We start from the raw sequence: 21959 nt of genomic DNA, 5'->3' as shown, positions 1-21959 counted from the left end.
ACTTTCTTTTCATATTCCAGCCTCAAAACTCTAGACTACTGGAATACGGTGCAGTGAATTTATCAAGAGGCGCACCCCTACTAATAAACAGGATTGCCAACTGTTCAAAAATTCCTGGACAGTCTGTAAAAATAGGGCAAATTTTTGCCCTGTCTGTAAAAAATTTTTTACGGAGTCTATGATTTTGTTGAAGCTGAAGAAACTTTTACAGATTATTATGACAGTAATTATCAACATTTTACAATTTACAGTGAATGCAGCTGAAGTCTCTATATCAGAATTATGGGCTGTAGGCACGTACCACTTATAATCATAATGATTTACTATGGTTTTAAAACGTTCTAGTAAAAAATATTGTCCGTGATTTTTTTCGATAAGTTGTCCAGAAAATGAAAGTCAAGTTTGCATCCCTGCTAATAAGTTTGATGCATCTTTGGACCAAAAAGTGAAATGTACATCAACCATGAAATGTTATAAATTTCAGTGACAAAGTACAAAAGTTTTGTGCTAGCAAATTTGTCCCTCAGTGGTAGACCATGCCCCTTTTGTTACCTTCCACCACATCTCGAAAAAGTTCTAATAGGGTAAAATAGTCATAAAATTATGTGCAAATACCACTTGCGATGAATTTTGCTACTTTTTCACACCTTGGGATTTTAAATTCCCCAAAATATTAACAGCAGTGCCTGCTGCTATCAATTTCAACAAGAAATTCTGGCTTCGCTGGATCTCATTTGATATATAGTCATAACCAAAAGGGTTAGAACCCTTGAAATTCTTCCTGAAAATGAAGCACTTGAATTTTCAGATTACAGGACACTCTTTTTTTCTTTAAAATTTGGGAGGAAAATGGGTGTGCGTCTTATAATCCAAAGTGAGCTTACCGGGGGGCCTGCGCGGTGGATTGGGGTCACAGGAGGCAGGGTCGCTTCTTCAGGAGGGTTTTTTGTGAAATTATGTCCAATTTGCCTTTTTTCTCTGATGTTTTTGTGTTGTTTCAATACGCACAAAGGAAATAAACGTGTGTATAACAAAACATCTGCAATTGCAATAATTTTCTGGGAGAAATACTTCATTTTCTAGAACAATTTCAAGCATTATAAACTCATATGTAGCAAGCGCTGCCTAGTCGTGGCTGCCAAGAGTATTTTGCAGGAGATTTGCTGCAATACCTGTGGTTTGGGATAGCTAGAAGATCTTCCCTGTTTCTAAAAACTCTATAAAATCCATTCCACCTGGTTTTCATGTGAGACTGCACTGGTAAAAGAGAGCATGGACTATGGTTGATATAACCAGTTCCTCCGTGAGCGTTCTACATTTAGGCTTAATTTATTTAGTAAGACTTGCAGGTCAGCATTTATATATTCAGGCAGGATAGCTGTGTGAGAATTGAAAATCCATTAGATGTAATTGTTGTCTGCTGAACAATATGAAAACTAAGCGCACCCGTAATAAAATGTCACCATTGTCACCCAATCTTTAGTAGAACAGTAGTTTCTTCTACTTAAACTTCCTGCTCAGCATTACAGCCTGTAAATGTTTCCTTCCGAGACATTCATTAGTAGATGGACATTAAACAGTTACTACCCTACTGTGTATATGCAAAGGTCACAAATGCGGGTACATGTAAAGGTTGTGTGAAATGATCTTCCCTGATGATATTTAAAAGAACCTTTGTGCAGAGAAGATTTTATTCTAGTCCTTTGTGTAACCACTTCTTGTTGAAAAAGAGCAATATTAAAGGAAGCCTATCAGCCTATTCATGTTGCCCTAAACAAGGGCAGCATGAATCACAGCCTGGCTGAACAATTGCAGTCAGGTGTGTTTTTCTCTAAAAAGCTCTGATATTTCAGATATTTTAAAGACCCAGGGAGCTGCTACGCACACTGCTCTAGTTGATTGACAGGTCTTTCCTATCTGAGTCCACAGGGAAAAACATGTCAATCAACTTGAGCTGAAAAAAGAAAAGCTGGCAGGAGGCAGTACAGGACTGATCTCACCTCTGCCTATGGTCCCTAGTCAGATCTTTAAAGGGAACCTGTCAGCTGGATTGTGCTCCATAACCTACAGACAGTGTCAGGTTGATGCCGTTATACTGATTAAAATGATAACTTGTTTGATGAAATTCGTCTTGTGGTTGTTGTTTAATCTTTATTTTCAGTAAATGAGATGCCCGTGCACAGGGGCGGGCCTGGAGGGGGGTCTTCAAGGGGGCTTTGATTATGTATTCATGTGTATGGCTTCTTACAGGTCACTGATCCTTCAGTGACCTGCCCCCTAGTTTACATAATGAATATTAGATATATATTTTTTTTTTTAAATCACCTTCAGCAGGCAGCATGATCGAATGTATAATGAGCATTTAATCCTTTTATTTGATGCTATAAATACATTAATTAAAAAAAAAATCTGTTGCAAAATGACCCCGGCCGTGCCTCCGCTGTAGCAGCTATCGGCGATCCGATAGATGCTACTGCACAGGCGCTACCAATGCCATCTTGCTAGTGAAAAAAAAAATTGCCTCCTCTAAGATAGCAATGCATCGCCTGCCAGTAGCATCTATCAGATCACCAATAGATGCTACTGCGCAGGCGGCTCCATCTTGCTAGAGAAAACAAAAATTGTCTCCACTAAGATGGCGCCAGCCATCTTGGAGGAGGCAATTTTATTTCTCTAGCAAGATGGTGCTGCCGGCGCCTATGCAGTAGCATCTATCTGATCGCCGATAACTGCTACGGCGCCATTTTGCCACATATTTTTTTAAATGAATTTATTTAAATACGGAGAAATGTTCCCAAAATAGTGATCCGTAGGCAGGGTGTGTCAGCGTATTTTGCGCATGGCATCCTCCGTATGTAATCCGTATGGCATCCGTACTGCGATATTTTCTCACAGGCTTGCAAAACCGACATCTAATGGATTTATGTGCTCAAATGTTCGGGAAAACATATATACAGTATATGTATATATATATATATATATATATATATATATATATATATGTCATTGAGACACATATATATATATAGTCTGTATTTATATTTACTTCAGCGCTATATCTGTGAAAAGCCGGTAATTCAATTGCCGGCTTTTCATTTCTCCTGCACAAACCCGACAGGATATGAGACATGGTTTACATACAGTAAACCATCTCATATCCCCATTTTTTTTGCATATTCCACACTACTAATGTTAGTAGTGTGTGTATGCAAAATTTGGGCACTGTAGCTGCTAAAATAAAGGGTTAAATGGCGGAAAAAATTGGCGTGGGCTCCCGCGCAATTTTCTCCGCCAGAGTGGTAAAGCCAGTGACTGACGGCAGATATTAATAGCCAGGAGAGGGTCCATGGTTATTGGCCCCCCATGGCTAAAAACATCTGCCCCCAGCCACCCCAGAAAAGGCACATCTGGAAGATGCGCCTATTCTGGCTGGCACTTGGCCACTCTCTTCCCACTCCCGTGTAGCGGTGGGATATGGGGTAATGAAGGGTTAATGCCACCTTGCTATTGTAAGGTGACATTAAGCCAGATTAATAATGGAGAGGCGTCAATTATGACACCTATCCATTATTAATCCAATTGTATGAAAGGGTTAAAAAACACACACACACATGATTTAAAAGTATTTTAATGAAATAAACACAGCGGTTGTTGTAATATTTTATTGCTCTCTCAATCCATTTGCAGACCCTCGCTTGGCAAAACAATAAACGCACAATATACATACCTTCTGCTGACCCGTCATGTCCCACGAAGAAATCCATCTGAAGGGGTTAAAATAATTTACAAGCAGGAGCCCTGCAAATGCAGCTGTGCTTGTGATTGTAATTCCCCGGCGAATGAAGGAAATGTAGGTCAATTACCTATAGTTACCTTCAGTCGCGGTGATGCGCCCCTGCTGGATGTTCTCATGAACTGCAGCCTGGGAACTTTTTCCCACGCTCCAGGTCATATGAGGACATCCACCAGGGGGCGCATCACCGTGACTGAAGGAAATGTAGGTCAATGACCTACATTTCCTTCATTCGCCGGGGAATTACAAGCACGAGCACAGCTTCATTTGCAGGGCTCCTGCTTGTAAATTATTTTAACCCCTTCAGATGGATTACTTCGTGGGACGTGACGGGTCAGCAGAAGGTATGTATATTGTGCGTTTATTGTTTTGCCAAGCGAGGGTCTGCAAATGGATTGAGAGAGCAATAAAATATTACAACAACCGCTGTGTTTATTTCATTAAAATACTTTTAAATCATGTGTGTGTGTGTTTTTTAACCCTTTCATACAATTGGATTAATAATGGATAGGTGTCATAATTGACGCCTCTCCATTATTAATCTGGCTTAATGTCACCTTACAATAGCAAGGTGGCATTAACCCTTCATTACCCCATATCCCACCGCTACACGGGAGTGGGAAGAGAGTGGCCAAGTGCCAGAATAGGCGCATCTTCCAGATGTGCCTTTTCTGGGGTGGCTGGGGGCAGATGTTTTTAGCCACGGAGAGGCCAATAACCATGGACCCTCTCCTGGCTATTAATATCTGCCGTCAGTCACTGGCTTTACCACTCTGGCGGAGAAAATTGCACGGGAGCCCACGCCAATTTTTTCCGCCATTTAACCCTTTATTTTAGCAGCTACAGCGCCCAAATTTTGCATACACACACTACTAACATTAGTAGTGTGGAATATGCAAAAAAAATGGGGATATGAGATGGTTTACTGTATGTAAACCATGTCTCATATCCTGTCGGGTTTAGGCAGGAGAAATGAAAAGCCGGCAATTGAATTACCGACTTTTCACTAACACCGCTGCGTATTTCTCGCAAGTCACACTGCTGGTCCATGTGGAATCCGTATTTTTCTCGCCCCAATAGACTTTCATTGGCGATTTTTTTTGCGCAATACGCTGACAAACGCAGCATGCTGCGATTTTGTACTGCCGTAGAACGCCGTATATTACGGATCCGTAATATACGGCTGATAGGACGAGACCCATTGAGAAGCATTGTGCCGTATGTTATGCGAGTTTTACGCACGTAGTTTCTGCGCTCTTACGTCCGTAAAACTCGCATGTGTGACGGCGGCCTAAGGGGTAAGGTTTCTCCTTGTGGAGAGTGACATACCAGCTCTGGCTTGTCAAGGTAATGAGGCTTATTTACTGTGCAATGCTCCTCTGGGAAATTTAATATGCAAATTTATGTACAGTATGTGTGTCTGTCTGTCTGTTAGGACAGCGCCTGCACCCCTGCATGATTCCCCTTCCTCATCTCAGCAGGGACACCAGAGTGTTCTCTCACCTCTCCCTGCTGCTCCGGTCCCAGCCATCTGTCTCCTCCTAGGGCCTGTGCACGGCACGCAGGTTTCCTGGGTGAATGCTTAGGGCACGTGTTCCCTGCTTCTTAAAGGGGCAAATGGCTGGCAGAGATTAGGCATTGAAAGGTACCATCCCTAAATGGGAGGTGCCTTAGCAACATTAGTATCAGTGAGTTTCCTGTTACCTAGTTGTAAGGTCTCTGTACCTGTGCTCTCTGAATCTGATCCTGTCTGTTCCCTTTACCTGACCCTGTCCACCCTGTCTGCACCTGATCCTGTCTGTCCTGCTGTACCTATACCCAAACCCGTTCAGCCTGTTTCTAGTCCTGCTCCATATCCATCTGAACAGCATCTGTGAATCTACACCTGTAATCCCATATCTGTGGCTGTCCATTGTTCCTTTACCTGATTCTGCCAGTCTGAACTAACTCTATCCATTCCTGATCCTCTATCACTTCTATCTACCAGCCACATGTCCTCCTGTGTTCCAGTTCCTGGCTGGTCCTGCTTCTCTGTCCCTTTGGGAGTCAGCTGTCTTGGCTCCCTGGTCAGTACTGGAGTAGCACCTGGCGTCCACCTGGGTTCAAGTCTAATCACACCATCAGGGGCCCTAGTGAAGAACCAGGTATTTTCTTAGTTACACATCTCCATGCTCTCCCCAGACCATGGCACAGACGTTTCATAACCACGTGTGTAACACTGTCTATCTAAGCCATATGCCCAAAACTTTTGACATACATACACATCTTAATAACTGACTTCAGGTTTTTCATTTAGACCCATTTCCAGAAATGACCATCCAGCACCTAGCTATGCAGTTTGTTTTTACAAATATTTGTGAAAGAATGGCTGGTTCTGAAAAGCTCCTAAAAATTCCTTGATGACTAGTGAGTGGTGTAAAAATGAATTTTTTTAAGAGGCAGACGACAAATTTACAGTAACCTAATACTGGGGCACACAGCGCATAAATGTCACCAATGCTCTGCTGACTCATTAACATAAGTACCCAACTAACTCTGGAATTAACATCAGCTGAAATACTTTGCACTGGTAGCTTCATGGAATGGGCTTCCATGGCCGAGCAGCTGCATGCAAGCTTACATTGCCAAGCAGAATGCCAAGCGTCTGATGGAGTGTTGTAAAGTCTATGCCTAATGAAGAGACCTGAGTAGTCTCAAAAGCTTGCAATTTGTTGCCATCTTTTCAGTTAGCCATTAAAAGGTATCAACCACTGAGGACTCTCAATCTAATATATAAAGCTGAATGTGTGTGTGTGTGTGTGTGTGTGAATGTCCGGGATTGGCATCTGCACCGCCGCAGCTACAGCCACAAAATTTTGCACAGTCACACGTCTGGACCCTGAGAGGGTCATAGGCTATGTTGTGAGGCGAAATTTTAACCCCGCGCGTTCCAATTCACCAAACAATTTTGCCCTTATCTACATAATGGGGAAAAAGTGAAAGGAAAAGTGTTGGTGGCGAATTGACAGCTGCCAGATGTGAACAAGGGGGACTTAAAGAGTGAGAACGATGGCGCCATAGAGTATATACCGTACAGTTGCTAAGGTGGAGCCCCAACATGGGATTCTCACCACACACAGGGATATGAACACACACACAAAATGCGCCACACACAACCACGTGCTTGAACACATATAACACCCTCAGCACACATTTCACCACACATACACCAACCTCGCCACATAAAAGTCGAAACACAAAAGTCGACACAGGTATATACTATATACAGGAGATGACATACAGGTATATACTATATACAGGAGGAGATGACACACACATATATACTATATACAGGGGAGATGACACACAGGTATTTACTATATACAGGAGGAGATGACATACAGGTATATACTATATACAGGAGGAGATGACACACAGGTATATACTATATACAGGAGAGATGACACACAGGTATATACTATATACAGGAGGAGATGACACACAGGTATATACTATATACAGGGGAGATGACACACAGGTATATACTATATACAGGGGAGATGACACACAGGTATATACTATATACAGGAGGAGATGACACACAGATATATACTATATACAGGAGGTGATGACACACAGGTATATACTATATACAGGGGAGATGACACATATATACTATATACAGGGGAGATGACAGACAGGTATATCCTATATACAGGGGAGATGACACACAGGTATATACTATATACAGGGGAGATGACACACAGCTATATACTATATACAGAGGAGATGACACACAGGTATATACTATATACAGGAGGAGATGACATACAGGTCCATACTATATACAGGAGAAGATGGCATACAGGTACATACTATATACAGGGCAGATGACATACAGGTATATACTATATATAGTAGGAGATGACATACAGGTATATAGTATATACAGAAGAGATGACATACAGGTATATACTATATACAGGAGGAGATGACACATAGGTATATACTATTTACAGGGGAGATGACATACAGGTAAATACTATATACAGGAGATGACATACAGGTGTATACTATATATAAGGGAGATGATAAATATGTATATACTGAGGAGAAAATGAGAGGTGTGAGGTGAAAATGAGGGGTGTGAGGTGAAAATGAAAAGATGTGAGTGCAAATTGAGAGGAGTGAGGGAAAATAGTGGAGTGATCGGAAAATGACAGATGTGAGGTCCAAATGACAAGAGTTAGGGGGGAATGAGAGGAGTGAGGGGGAAAATAAGAGGAGCGAGCTGGAAAATGAGAGGTGTATGGGAGAAAATGAGAGATGTGAGGGGGAAAATGAGAGGCGTGATGGGAAAATAAGAGAAGTGAGGTGCTATAACTAACCACAGATATTTACTATGCCCAGGCAACGCCGGGCTCTTCAGCTAGTTCTAAATATTTTTCTATCCACTGGCTAACACAGTACCAAGATATATATCTTTCCTGTAAAGTGCACCATCATTGTACTCTGGAGCAGATGAAATTTCTTCGGAGTGATGAATCACACGTTCTTATCTGGCAGTCTGATAGAAGTGTCTGGGTTTGGCGGCTGCCAGGAGAATGTTAACTGTCTGGTTGTATTGCGACAAATAAATAGTTTGGTGAAGGAGGGATAATGTAATGGGGTTGTTCTTCATTTTGTGGCCAGTGAAGAAAAGTCTTAATGCTTTAGCATGGCAATAATTTTTGGACTATTGTATGCTTCCAGGTTTGTGGGAACAGTTTGGGAAAGCCAATTTCTGTTCTAGCATGACTATGCTCAGTGCAAAAGGTAAGGCATTGGTGGTTGAATTTGGTGTGGAAGAACTTGACTAGCATGCACAAGCCCTAACCTAAATGCCATTAAAGGCCTTTGGAATGAACCAGAATGGGAAGTGCAAGCAGATAAATTCCCGTGCAAATGTTTTAGATGGGTGAAAAAAATGCTGCAAAGTAGCAATTCTTTAAAAAATAGAAGGGTTAATAGTTTATTTTGATCAAATAACAAAATGCAAAGTGAGTAAACAAAATCTAAGAGAAATCTAAATCAAATCAATATTTGGTGTGACCATCCTCTGCGTTCAAAACAGCATCAATTCTTCTAGATAAACTTGCACAAAGTCAGGGATTTTGTAGAATTATAGTCAGGTCTAAGTTTGAGTAACGAATTAGACTAAACAGATGATAATGATCATCATTTTTATATGAAGTTGACACCCAATCATTAACTGAAAGAGAAACAGCTGTGTGGGAGGCTTAAAACTGGGTGAGGAACACCCAAACTCTGCTGCAAAGATGAGGTTGTGGAAGACAGTTTCATGTCACATATCATACACTATTGCAAGATGGAGCACAGCAACAAGACACATGGAAGTTATATTTCATTAGTTTGTTTTCTTCTAGGCAAATGGAAGATGTGTTACGGATCTGCAACACAGGACTAAGGTAGAAGGAGGAAAACTGACCCTGCACTATGACTAGGCTGAAACCCTACGATGGAGTGGGCGACCCATTCCTTGCGGATAGACCCACTGATGATCCTAGGTTAATCTCAAACGAAGACCTATAGATAAGGGGAAGGGGTTCCCTAAAAGAACTAAGGACTGGGTACAAAAACAGGTCACCTCCTAATAGAAAACACAGAGAAATCTGCAGAAACCAATAGAAAACAGAAACTAAAGCTAGCAGAACCAGAGGTACCAGCACTGCACAAATAACACACACAGAAGACAAAGCAAAGCATCAAGCTAGAGCTCAAGCAGATTAACACTGATGTCCAGCAAGGACTGGGAGGCAGGTGCTTGTTAATAAAGAGTGGAACAAACACCTGACCCAAGACAAACCCAGCATCAGAGGAAAAAGACCAGCAGCCAGAACTCCACAACAAAATGGCGGATAGTCACAAACTAAACAGATTCTAACAAGATGATCCAATGCAGGAGTACAAGAGACAAGCAAAAAAGTGTTGTCACTGAATGAGGACCAAATTTTGTAGTGCAATTTCTTTAACTGTTTATAATTCGCAATAGAGTTTAGACATGTTTTAGTTATTTGATTTGTTGCTAAGTATCCTCTAAATAAATTATCAGAAAATTGTTATACCAAAATATTCTGCATCTTTATATTTGCAAAATAATAATGTTTCAAGGTACTATAACTTGCATGCTTTAATTTTATGTAGTAAAAAGGAAAACTGTTTTATGTTATAGAAGCAAGAGCAAACTAAAAATTTTCTTTGTCAGATTTTAATTCAGGTTAAAATCATTAAGAAATAGCTCAGTTCATTGAACCCGACAACTTTTGCAAATATTTAGAACAGTGATATTTGGTATAATTGATAGGTAAAGTTGGAGTCAATGGAGTTGGTTGGATGAACTACAGTGATAACAATGACTTCAACAACCAATGTCTTATGTCTTATATGATGTGTATAACATTTTTAAAACATTGCAATACTTAAAGGAAAACTTTCTGTTGGGTCAGCCCTTCTGAAATCTCCCAGCTCTGATGTCTGCTTAGCTTGCTGCTTGTGAATCAGTGATCGATCATGTACAAAATAGTTTTTAGTCATTATGGATATGATTGGCCATGATATGGGACATGAAATGACCTTCTACTGATCGCAACAATAATAGATGGCTTATCTTTTACAATTGTAATTGCTTTGTCAATGACCAGCTCAATTACGTACTCAATAAAATAGCAAGAATGATAAGGTCAACTTATTGATATTCCATCTTCATACTTCTTTTGTTAAAATAAATAAAGTTATTCCCTGGAGTTCTGAGTATTGCATGGAACTCTATAGAAGTTTCTCACAAAACATGTCAACAATCGTTCTTTTTAAGGGAGAAACCTCCTTTCAGTGACTTAAGTAGTTTTTTTTTCTCAGTCTTCCAAGATGCCCTCAAGCAAGGTGAAGGGAAGGTTGATCCTTTGTTGGCTTTCTTAATGGATAGTTCCCAGCAGAGGGATAGTTCTAACATTCATCACCAGAGTGGTTTCAGAGAAATTGGAATCAGAAATCAAACCAACATTTAAACACTATATACTTGGTAACTAAACGGATGGAACCTCAGCTCTGACTATACGAAAGCCCTTGAGAGGTCATCAAGAGATCAGCTTTCTTTTCATGCTTGACATTCATTGTTCATTTGTGCTCTCACATTTTTACAGACTGTTCAAAAACAACAATAATATCTACAGACATCTGGCTGTCACTAAAATGTCACAGAGAAAAACTGAATTTATACAATGACTTGCATTTATTTGAGCCTGTAAGTCTTTTTTCTGCCAAAGTGACAATGATTTTACAATGAAGTCCAACTGGACAATACATGTGATTGCCAAATTTAATTAGGTCTGGTTATTTTGTGCACAGACTGCTTAGCCAGAGTAGGAGGCTTCCTGTACTTTTACAATGGATCTGCAGATGGTCTTGCATACAGCCTGATCTTGATTAGTATATAAACCAACACGCGAGCTTAAAAGACATAAATCAAGCTTAATGATTATTATCAAGGAAAATATTTTATTGATACACAAATATAAACAAAAATAAATAATCCAATAAACACTTAAAAAACCTATATTGCCTTGTGTGATCTGTCTTATTTATTGGATAATTAATTTTGAGTAGGTTTGTGTGTTAATAAAGTATATACTTTAATATTTATCATTAAGAGTGATTTATTTTAATTATGTGTATATTTGTGTATCAATAGATGGTATACTTTGACATTAATTATTAAGTGTGATTTATGTTTTTTTAAGTTAGCATGCAGGTAAATATATTTGGATATGTACTGGCTTGATTTGAAGCTTTCTTTGATGAATTATAGGAAATATTTGATCCTGTTAAATGGACAGGTATTGCAATTATTTATGAACAATGTTTTCTTCTAAAAAGTATGCAGGCAATCAAGTGTTAAAGGGAACCTGTCACCCCAAAATCGATGGTGAGCTAAGCCCACCGGCATCAGGGGCTTATCTACAGCATTCTGGAATGCTGTAGATAAGCCCCCGATGTATCCTAAAAGATGAGAAAACGAAGTTAGATTATACTCACCTGGGCGGGCGGTCCGATCCGATGGGCGTCGCGGTCCTGTCCGGGGCCTCCCATCTTCATAGGATGATGTCCTCTTCTGGTCTTCACGCTGCGGCTCCGGCTCCGGCGTACTTTGTCTGCCCTGTTGAGGGCAGAGCAAAGTACTGCAGTGCGCAGGCATCGGGAAAGGTCAGAGAGGCCCGACACCTGCGCACTGCAGTACTTTGCTCTGCCCTCAACAGGGCAGACAAAGTACGCCGGAGCCGGAGCCGCAGCGTGAAGACAAGAAGAGGACGTCATCTGATAAAGATAGGAGGTGCAACTGGACTGCAACACCCATCGGACCGGACCGTGACTGGGACCGCCCCTGGGTGAGTATAATATAACCTCTTTTTCTCATCTTTCAGGATACATCAGGGGCTTATCTACCGCATTCCAGAATGCTGTAGATAAGCCCCTGATGCTGGTGGGCTTAGCTCACCCTCGTGTTTTGGGGGTGACAGGTTCCCTTTAATACTACTTTTTTAAGATAAAATGTTTAGACATAATAACTGATAAGAGCTATGACACAAAAACTTCATGCACTGTATTAGGTTGATAACATGTCAGTCTTAAAGGCAAATCTACTGTATATGTGATGGCAAATCTATATGTGATGTTAAAAAAACATCTCGTGCCCTAATGCACAGCTTTAATTACAATGTTTTGAGGAGAATGAATATTGACCAATGCAGCAGCACTATACAGCTGTGATTTTCTTATCAACCAAAATCATTGCCCAACTTCACTAATTTTTTGTGTGACTGAATGGACAAAAATGACCATCAGAGTTTCTGAGATAGATATACCGTATATTGTAGTAAAAGTCCATTAATGCCATGCATGGTTGCCTCTAATGGTAGCAGATAATACTTAGTAATCACTCCCATAAATAGCTCATAATATTCTTTAACATGACTACTATTCTACCATTTAAAGATGACCTGGATCCATAAGTTAAGTTAATACAGCTCTATCAATAATGAAAGTGATTGTTTCATTTGCCGACCCCCTGGCAAAAAGTTGATTTTGCTTGAGCAAACCTTTTTCTGGCTTCTACAGGCAAAATGTAGTATTACATAGTAGCCATTTTAGGGACACTCTGCAAATAGTAAAAGAAAGGAAAGAGAGAGAAAGAAAGAGAAGAAGAAAGGAAAAAAGACTGGAAGAATGAAAGAAAGAAAATATCATGAAAATTTCCTAAATCCATTTAATTAGCAAATTTATTTCGTATATGGTTGCTCAAAATTGTATATTAAAATTGCCGCCATCTTGTTGTACTGACAGAAATTAAAGTTGTCCTAGAATGTTAATAAGACAGGTGCATGTGAGCATGTTCGATAGGAAGTTATTCCCCAGTGCTGAGGAAAGAAGTGTCTCACACTGCTGTCTACCCTGTCTTTCTGATCTAATACTGGAGATATTAGGGATGCTCTGGTAATAGGTGGCTGCTCACGCTGTAACTCATACTGTTATCTGATATATTAGTAGAGATAGCAGGTGTGCTGTCGTGAGAAAAGGCACCTCACTCTGCTGTCCACCCTGTCTATCTGTTCTATTACTAGAAACACCAGGGGTGCTATGGTAAGAAGAAGCTGCTCACACTGCTGTCCACCCTGTCTATCTGTATTAATACTAGAAATGGCAGGGGTGCTAAGGTAAGAAGAAGCTGCTCACATTGCTGTTCATGATGTTTATCTGCTCTAATACTAGAAATGCCAGAGGGGCTAAGATAAGAAGAAGCTGCTCACACTGCTATCCACCCTGTCTATCTGTACTAATTCTAGAAATGCCAAGGGTGCTAAGATAAGAAGAAGCTGCTGACGCTGCTGTCCATTATGTTTATCTGCTCTAATACTAGAAATACCAGGGATGCTAAGGTCAGAAGAAGCTGCTCACACTGCTGTTCACCCTGTCTATCTGTACTAATACTAGAAATGCCAGGGGTGCTAAGGTAAAAAGAAGCTGCTCACACTGCTATTCACCCTGTCTATCTGTACTAATACTAGAAATGCCAGAGGGGCTAAGATAAGAAGAAACTGCTCACACTGCTGTCCACCCTGTCTATCTGTACTAATACTAGAAATGCCAGAGGGGCTAAGATAAGAAGAAGCTGCTCACACTGCTGTCCACCCTGTCTATCTGTACTAATACTAGAAATGCCAGAGGGGCTAAGATAAGAAGAAGTTGCTCACACTGCTGTCCACCCTGTCTATCTGTACTAATACTAGAAATGCCAGGGCTGCTAAGGTAAAAAGAAGCTGCTCACACTGCTATTCACCCTGTCTATCTATACTAATACTAGAAATACCAGGGGTGCTAAGGTAAAAAGAAGCTGCTCACACTGCTATTCACCCTGTCTATCTGTATTAATACTAGAAATGCCAAGGGTGCTAAGATAAGAAGAAGCTGCTCACACTGCTGTCCACTATGTTTATCTGTTCTTATATTAGAAATACCAGGGATGCTAAGGTCAGAAAAAGCTGCTCACACTGCTGTCCACCCTGTCTACCTAATCTAAAAGTGAAGATTCCATTGATGATGTGGTAAGATGAGGCTGCTCACACTGCTGTCCACCTTGTCTGTCTGATCTTATTATACTAGAGATGCCAGGAGTGCTGAGGTTAAATAAGCTGCTCACACTGCTGTTCACCATGTTTACCTAATCTAAAAGTGAAGATTCCATTGATGATGTGGTAAGATGAGGCTGCTCACACTGCTGTCCACCTTGTCTGTCTGATCTTATACTAGAGATGCCAGGAATGCTGAGGTTAAATAAGCTGCTCACACTGCTGTTCACCATGTCTACCTAATCTAAAACTGAAGATTCCGTTGATGATGTGGTAAGAAGAGGCTGCTCACACTGCTGTCCACCTTGAATGTCTGATCTAATACTAGAGATACCAGGAGTGCTGAGGTTAAATAAACTGCTCATACTGACTTTTCACCCTAATTTTCTCAATGCAGAGTGGTTGCCGAGATTTGAAAATAAGGTGACAATATGTGGTATAGCTTTTTTTCCAGGTGACAGCGGTGGAGATTCCTTCTGCACATGCTCACATGCACCTGTCTTATTAAAATTCAGCCAGGCTTCTCTCAGTGTAACAGGAGAGCAACAATTTTAATGTACTTTACTGATTATCTCCCTAGACAAAACAAAAGTAATTTGCTAATTACAAGTATTTAGGGATTTTATCATAATTACATGATCTTTCTTTATATTTTTCTATTCTCTGAGAACCCCATTAAGATAAATGGCCATTCATGTAAAAAGTACAGCTTGAGTCTGGTGAAGCCGCTCTCATAGGGTGGCTCTCTGTTCTGGGTCTAAAAAGATATGGGAATACCCTCCATGATATGAAGTGCCCTACCATTGTGAAAATGGATGGCGCTATTATTATTAGATAATCCCTCAAGAGAGTTATCAAAATATGGTTTACCGTCTAATATGAACACCCCAAAACATGCATCATCTGATCGCTTGTGCCAACATACCATAATTAGTTTGGGGAAAATTGCTTGGTGCGTTCCCAACTTGAACAAGAAATAAGTGGACAGGAATAAAGAAGGAATAACTTTATACAATAACGGAATGATTGTATTATCAGCATTTGTAAATTGTTTTTACTGTTGCAATACTATACTGTTTTTATGGAGTAGCGTCTAGAACAGCAAATAACTATGAAGAGAAGGTCTTTAGATGGTGACTTTTGTGAAAAGCCCTGCATAGAAGAGCAGATCTGGATATGTGTATACTGTTGGTGAAGGGAGAATAAATATAGTAAACTGGAGACAGGCTGAGAGAGAGAGGTGCTTGAATCTAGATGCGATAGTGCAATGAATGGACTTGATGCAAGAATACTAAAAAGGAGTAAAGCAAGAACCCCTGGATATAGGTATGGTGCCAATAAGAGAGTGGGGCAAAAGGTTTTGGTGTGCTTTCTGTGAGAAAGCTTTGGCTGTCTTTACATCAGGACTATAGGATAGCGGTAGTGGTCCCGCTGAATGTGGGTCATAACTATCTGTCAGAATTGAATGTGGTTCTCAGGGTAAGAATGGTTGGGGACCACTGGTTTTGAGCCATATTGACATTTCAAGTTGCATATTTGTGTGACTGGCTCTAGGCCTGTTATGCCTAGTGTCCCTGTACCCAATTTCTTGTCATTGTGACCATGCTACTGTAACCTACCTCCCAGCTACCTTCACAAGACTGCTTCTTCAGGCGCACAGTCCAGTTCTCAGGGCCGGGTTCTAGACAGTGGTCCATTGACAAGATAACAGGCTGTGTAAGCAGGACTCCAGGAGGTCCACAGCTGACGATGGGACCCAAAAGTGTCTGGCAGCCAGCTAGAGGTAACCTCAAAAAGAGAAAAAAAAAGGTAGACGCAGTGAGATGAAAATGAATCACCAGTTATCACCAATGAATCTAATGTACTATACGTCGGACACTTACTACAGTACAAATTATCATAAGGCAAAGGTAAATTCTGGATTTATGGTAAAGAGGAAGCTGAGTGAGCAGAAGTACAAGTGTAGAATCAGACTACACAGGGTTTGTTTGTAGTCTGTAACCATGGAGACACATAGGTCTTTAGTAAGTAATTTTTAATGAAGACTTTTTACAAAAATGCTTCCTTTTTTATTTTAATTACACTGAAGTTTATTAAAACTAAATTTTTACATTAAAAACAAACAGATGGATGGCTTTAGCTTTAATCTTATTCAGTGTTTCAGATTCATGACAAAATATTAGCATAATGTTTAATACTTCCCTTTTACAAAACGCAATTAAAAAAATGTGAGATAAATTATAAAATGTCTTTAGGGACCTACCTTACATCTTCCTGTTTGTGAAGTGTCAGGTAGATTTCATAGATTTTTCCCCGGGGAATGGCATCTGGAGGAATAAGTAAACTGAGGCCTGAGGAAAAGCAGAGTATCACTATTACAATTGCACAATCCCAAATGTTTTAGCGATGTAATTAAATGCAAAAGGAGTCACATCACACTAATATTTAAGAAAATATATAGAATACTACATAGTTGAGCAGAAAGCCTCATATTGACTAACATTCATTACACCAGTGACAGTGGAGTACGACAAACTGATCATGTAATTTGGCCAAATCTTCTCCACGTTGCCGACTAAGGCAATAAAGTTCTGGCACACTCGTAACAGCTTCTGTGATGTACTGCAGATCAATCAATTTACTAAATATTCTGTATAAACCTATTAAAGGGATTGTCTCATTAATGATGGGCAGCCAGGGAAAGCCGCACTCAGCTGGCAACTGCAAGCCTAGTTCAAAGAGAGGGCATTCCTCAAGGACTTCAATATTTTAAATAGTATATGGACATATCTTTAAAAAAATTATGTTATGGTTCAAGAATATTTCTATATTGTCAATAAATTATTTATGTATAAAAAGCACAAAATGAAAAGTGAAATTACCAGTATTTGGAATCTTAAGACGTCCCCCTAAAAAGTTGAAGGTACCATACGCCATATTACTTGATCCACGTGGCAGAGTACGGAAATAATTTTGGGTGGAGAGTCTTGGTAATGTGTGACTATGCTCCCTTGGTAAACCTGGCCCCATAGGTGGCAGAAGATGCCCATTGGTTAGCTGGAATTTATTGCCACCATCTTGTCGTAGGCACAAGGATCCCTGATAGGTCATTGTTGCTGTACTTAGATCAGGCTGAATAGTCAATAGATGAGCTTGACCTAAAATATATATATATAAAAACAATATGCTTATATCACAAAAATGTGATTAGTGATACCAATGTTTAACATAATTCAACGATGAACCTGCACATATAGAATTAGCTATATATTGATCTGATAATTAAATCCAATCCTCTGGTATACTTAGAAGAAAGTTCATGTAAAATCTTTGAGGAAAGATTTGTGTATGCAAATGAGTGCCTTACTAAATACTTTGCATAATTCTTGTTGTACTACTTTTTTGAAATACAACGATAATTACTATGATAATTTCGAAATGCCGCATAAATGTATGAATATATTAAAATAAATCTACAGAAATAACATTTATGATTTACTCTCAAATCTTACATGCCTATTGTCTCAGTGTGCAGAGATCATGAAGACACTTCCTACGGCTTTACTTTTGTTCTTAACACCAACTGGCAATCTAGGGAGCGTTTTTCTGATCCTAGGAGTATAGTCTGGGTGTAGCTGTTGGGGCATCTGCCAACAAGTCACGTTTTATAGAGCACCTAAAAGCTTTACTGACACATCAGTTTTATTAAATGCTTGTATCGCCTATAAAAATAAGGATACTGAACTATTCTAAAAGTCTGAATAAATTGACAACTAGGTGCCTTCATTCTCCTCTTCAAAAGGATGCGCCCCTACAAAGTTTGATGGTGTCAAGCTTGATTGACCAGTGTCAGAATGTCCATGGAGGCATACCAACTTCAAATACCCAGATGACAATTTATTCCTTCATTTCCAAGAGGAATAACAAGGGAACAGCACAGTGCAGTGGAAAACGGATCCAGAATTGTTATTTTATGGGGAATGCTTGTATTTATTTAAGCCTGCAGCTGTTGTAGGCTCCAACAAAGGGAGGATTTATCTACTCTTTTCCCAGAAATCCTATTCTCTGTAATGTTGATCAGATGGAGAATTTATTTATAGAGAGAACGTGTACACCATAACCACTACTTGCTGATGCCGATGGACCCATACACTGTAAAAGGTGAGCAAGGAGAAGGCTATACTAGATGTAATACCTTGAATGCAGGCAAAAAGGAACTGCAAAGCAAGTTTATCTGTCCACCTTCCTTTGGCTTTGTAAATAGTGGTGGACCAAAACATTCCTTACATTACGCATTCTTTCTTCCTTGTATATATTTTGAGTGTGGTAGATCGGCTCACTCGGTAGACAATGGAACACTGTCTCTCTTAAAGACTCTTACTTTTTTATTAGGAGTGCTGCATAAGCCAGTGCAGATAACAAAATAAAACAAGGCCTTCCTGGCCTAGGGAAAAAAATAAAGCAAAACATACAGCACAGTCCATGTGGTTACGGGGACCCGCCTGCTTAGGAAAAAAAACAACAACATTCACAGGGTCAGATTCCTTATCAGGACATCTAGCACTGGAAATTCACTCTCCAGGCCTACGGAACACTGAATGCCTGTGGAGGCCAACTATTTAAACCCCAGACCACACTCTGGCGTGGAGATAAGGTGGACAACCTCCCACCTGCTCTATGGTTGTCCACAAAAACCCAGCTCATAGAATGGCCTATTACTCCCTTTCAACACATAGTTTGCTGGATGAAATTTCATGGTTTCAATCACTAAAGCTAATAGCCTCAGTGAAACATATCTTCCCTCATCACTTTGCCTGTGACTTTGTCACATTTCTCATATAGGAGATCGTGCAAAAAATGATGTGACTGTTTTCTATGTCACCATTAGATAAGGAGTTAATGCGCGATGTATCAATTCCTGTGCCTTCAGTTGCACATTGTACGTTGTGGCTATACACCGATATTAGATAAGAACAAGAACTGAGCAGAGTTGTATGTTCAAGGAATTATGTATATTCACATGTCCAGTATTTTTTTTTCTACTTGTGGTTCCTTTTTTGGGACTCTAAGAACAGAAATAAAACATTCCTTTACATGACCCATTCATTTGATTTGGAACGGAAGAGTAATAAAACACATTTTGTTGCTATCTGCTTTTTAGCTGAATCAAAAATCCTAGTCAACTAAACTTTTTTGTATAGCCAAAAAAATCAGGTAGCAATTGAAGCCATTGAAGTCTATAGGAAACAGATAATAATGGACAGTTATCTGTTATGCAATCCGTTAGCAGATCTGCTGTCAAAAACAAATGGATTCCATTTTCCATTGTGCATCTGTTTTAGTTCAGTTTGTGTTGGATCCAATTTTTTTAAAATACTAGAGAAAACATCGTTTGAAAGGCCAAATTTAAATGAAAGAAAGAGACCTGACTGGCTGGCTGCTTCTCGCTCTGCTCCAGTTTGTTGATAGGTTTCTCCCAATCTCTACAATCTGATAAGGATGCGGTATTTATGATCCTTATCAGAATGGCTGTTTAACACTTTATGAAAGTTTAACTCAATGTCTGCCCACCTAGCCTGATTGACTGCTCCTCACTGTCCTTCCTGCTGCTGCGATCTCACACTGCTCAGTAGAAGCTGCAGCTGTCAGCCACACTGTGTAGGCAGAGATTGCATGCAATTGGTCATAAATTTCACATATTTCTTTCTATAGTTGGAATCATAAAATACATATCTTAATATCAGGATTTTTCAGCTATTCTAACATGGATATTCAAAGTTAACACACTAACCTCATTGGGTCTAAAGATATATTTGCTATTGTATGCAGTTTCTAGTGTGACGTCTGGTTCCAGATTCGCTTTAGAGAGGTTGTCCACCCCTGAGTTGGCAAGCGGATCAGGCAAGCAGAGATGAATCTTATAGGTGTGTGCACATTCTGCACTGTCGGGTGGACAAGCCCATTCACCTATTTCTTGTAGAAGCTTTTCTTAATAGTTCTTACCTGCTTTACCAGGTTTGAGACTGACAGGCTGGAATGCCGCTGTTAGGATGGAGGAGTCAGCCACATCAGCATCTAGGCCTTCCTTCCTGCGCCAGCACACCAGTATCACTGCTAATAACAGTACTAGGAATACCGCTACGGCCACTACGCCAACATATAGGGCCACGTCCTCAGGGGCGCCTACCGCTGCAGCACCCAAAGAAAGAAAAAAAAACTCAAATGAATAATTATGTTTGAAATAACATAAATATATGCAATGGCTCATTTATCTGTACTGGGTGTAAAATTCCTACACAAATGCTGCCATAGTCTTAGAACAAGGTCACATTTTGAATAGAGTCACCATCTATAACCTTTATTGTAGGCCTGTTTTATCCAGGTAATGATTGATTGCATATTTGCTTAAATATTAATGACATTCTAGAACCAAACGCTTTTTCTAGTGACTAATATTTCCTCGATTCGGACTATCTATCTATTACTATCTATTCCCATATCTATTTATTCCCATATCTAGTATCTATCTATCCCATATCTATCTATCCCATATCTATCTATCTATCTATCTATCTATCTATCTATCTATCTATCTATCTATCTACGGTTGTGCTCAAAAGTTTACATGCCTTGGCAGAATTTTTGCTCTCTTGTAATTTTTTCGGAGAATATGAATGATAACACCAAAACATTTTCTCCACTCATGGTTAGTGGTGGGATGAAGCCATTTAATGTCAGACTACTGTGTTTTCTATTTTTAAATCATAATGACAACCCAAAACATCTAAATGACCATGATGAAATGTTCACACACCCTGGTGATTTTGGCCAAATAACATGTACAGAAGTTGACACAAATGGGTTTCAATGGCTACTAAAGGTAACATCCTCACCTGTGACCTGTTTGCTTGTAATCAGTGTGTGTACATAAAAGCTGAGTGAGCTTCTGGGATCCAGACAGACTCTTGCATCTTTCATTAAGCCACTGACTTTTGTGCATTGTGAGTCATGGGGAAAGCAAAAGGATTGTCAACGGATCTATGGGAAAAGGTAGTTGAACTGTATAAAACAGGAAAGGGATGCAAAAAGATATCCAAGAAATTGATGATGCCAGTCAGCAGTGTTCAAACTGTGATTAACAAATGGAAAATCAGGGGCTCTGTAAAACCAAAACCACGGTCAGGTAGACCAATAAAAATGTCCTCCACAACTGTAAGGAAAAACCCACAAAAAACATCAGGTGAAACACTGGACTCTCTGAAAACTTGTGGTGTGGATGTTTCAAGATGTACAATAAGGAGGCAGTTGAAGAAAACTGGGCTGCATGGTCGAGTCACCAGATGAAAGCCATTAATGTGCAAATGCCACAAAGTATCTTGCCTACAATATGCAAAACAGCACAGAAACAAGCCTCAAAACTTCTGGAACAAGGTAATTTGGAGTGATGAGACCAAAATTAAACTTTTTGGCCACAACCATGAACGTTACATTTGGAGAGAGGTCAAGAA

At 39.9% G+C, this 21959-nt stretch overlaps 1 protein-coding gene across 3 annotated transcripts in view; it reads right to left on the bottom strand.

Annotated features, from left to right (window-relative positions):
- UNC5A (unc-5 netrin receptor A) overlaps window positions 1-21959 on the bottom strand; it is a 650811-nt gene that overhangs the window by 84000 nt on the left and 544852 nt on the right. For 2 of the 3 annotated variants that reach the window (XM_077265710.1, XM_077265712.1), the window contains 4 exons: window positions 20455-20649; window positions 17334-17609; window positions 16715-16802; window positions 16071-16239 (listed from right to left, as the gene is read on the bottom strand). In XM_077265710.1, the coding sequence (XP_077121825.1) occupies window positions 16071-16239; window positions 16715-16802; window positions 17334-17609; window positions 20455-20649 (728 nt within the window). The remainder of the gene's footprint in view (window positions 1-16070; window positions 16240-16714; window positions 16803-17333; window positions 17610-20454; window positions 20650-21959) is intronic. The other variant, XM_077265711.1, reaches the window with a different exon arrangement.

The sequence above is a fragment of the Ranitomeya variabilis genome, chromosome 5, assembly GCF_051348905.1.
Source record: "Ranitomeya variabilis isolate aRanVar5 chromosome 5, aRanVar5.hap1, whole genome shotgun sequence".
Lineage (NCBI taxonomy): Eukaryota > Metazoa > Chordata > Amphibia > Anura > Dendrobatidae > Ranitomeya > Ranitomeya variabilis.
Note: the sequence above shows the minus strand (reverse complement) of the source record. Positions and strands in the feature narration are given on the sequence as shown.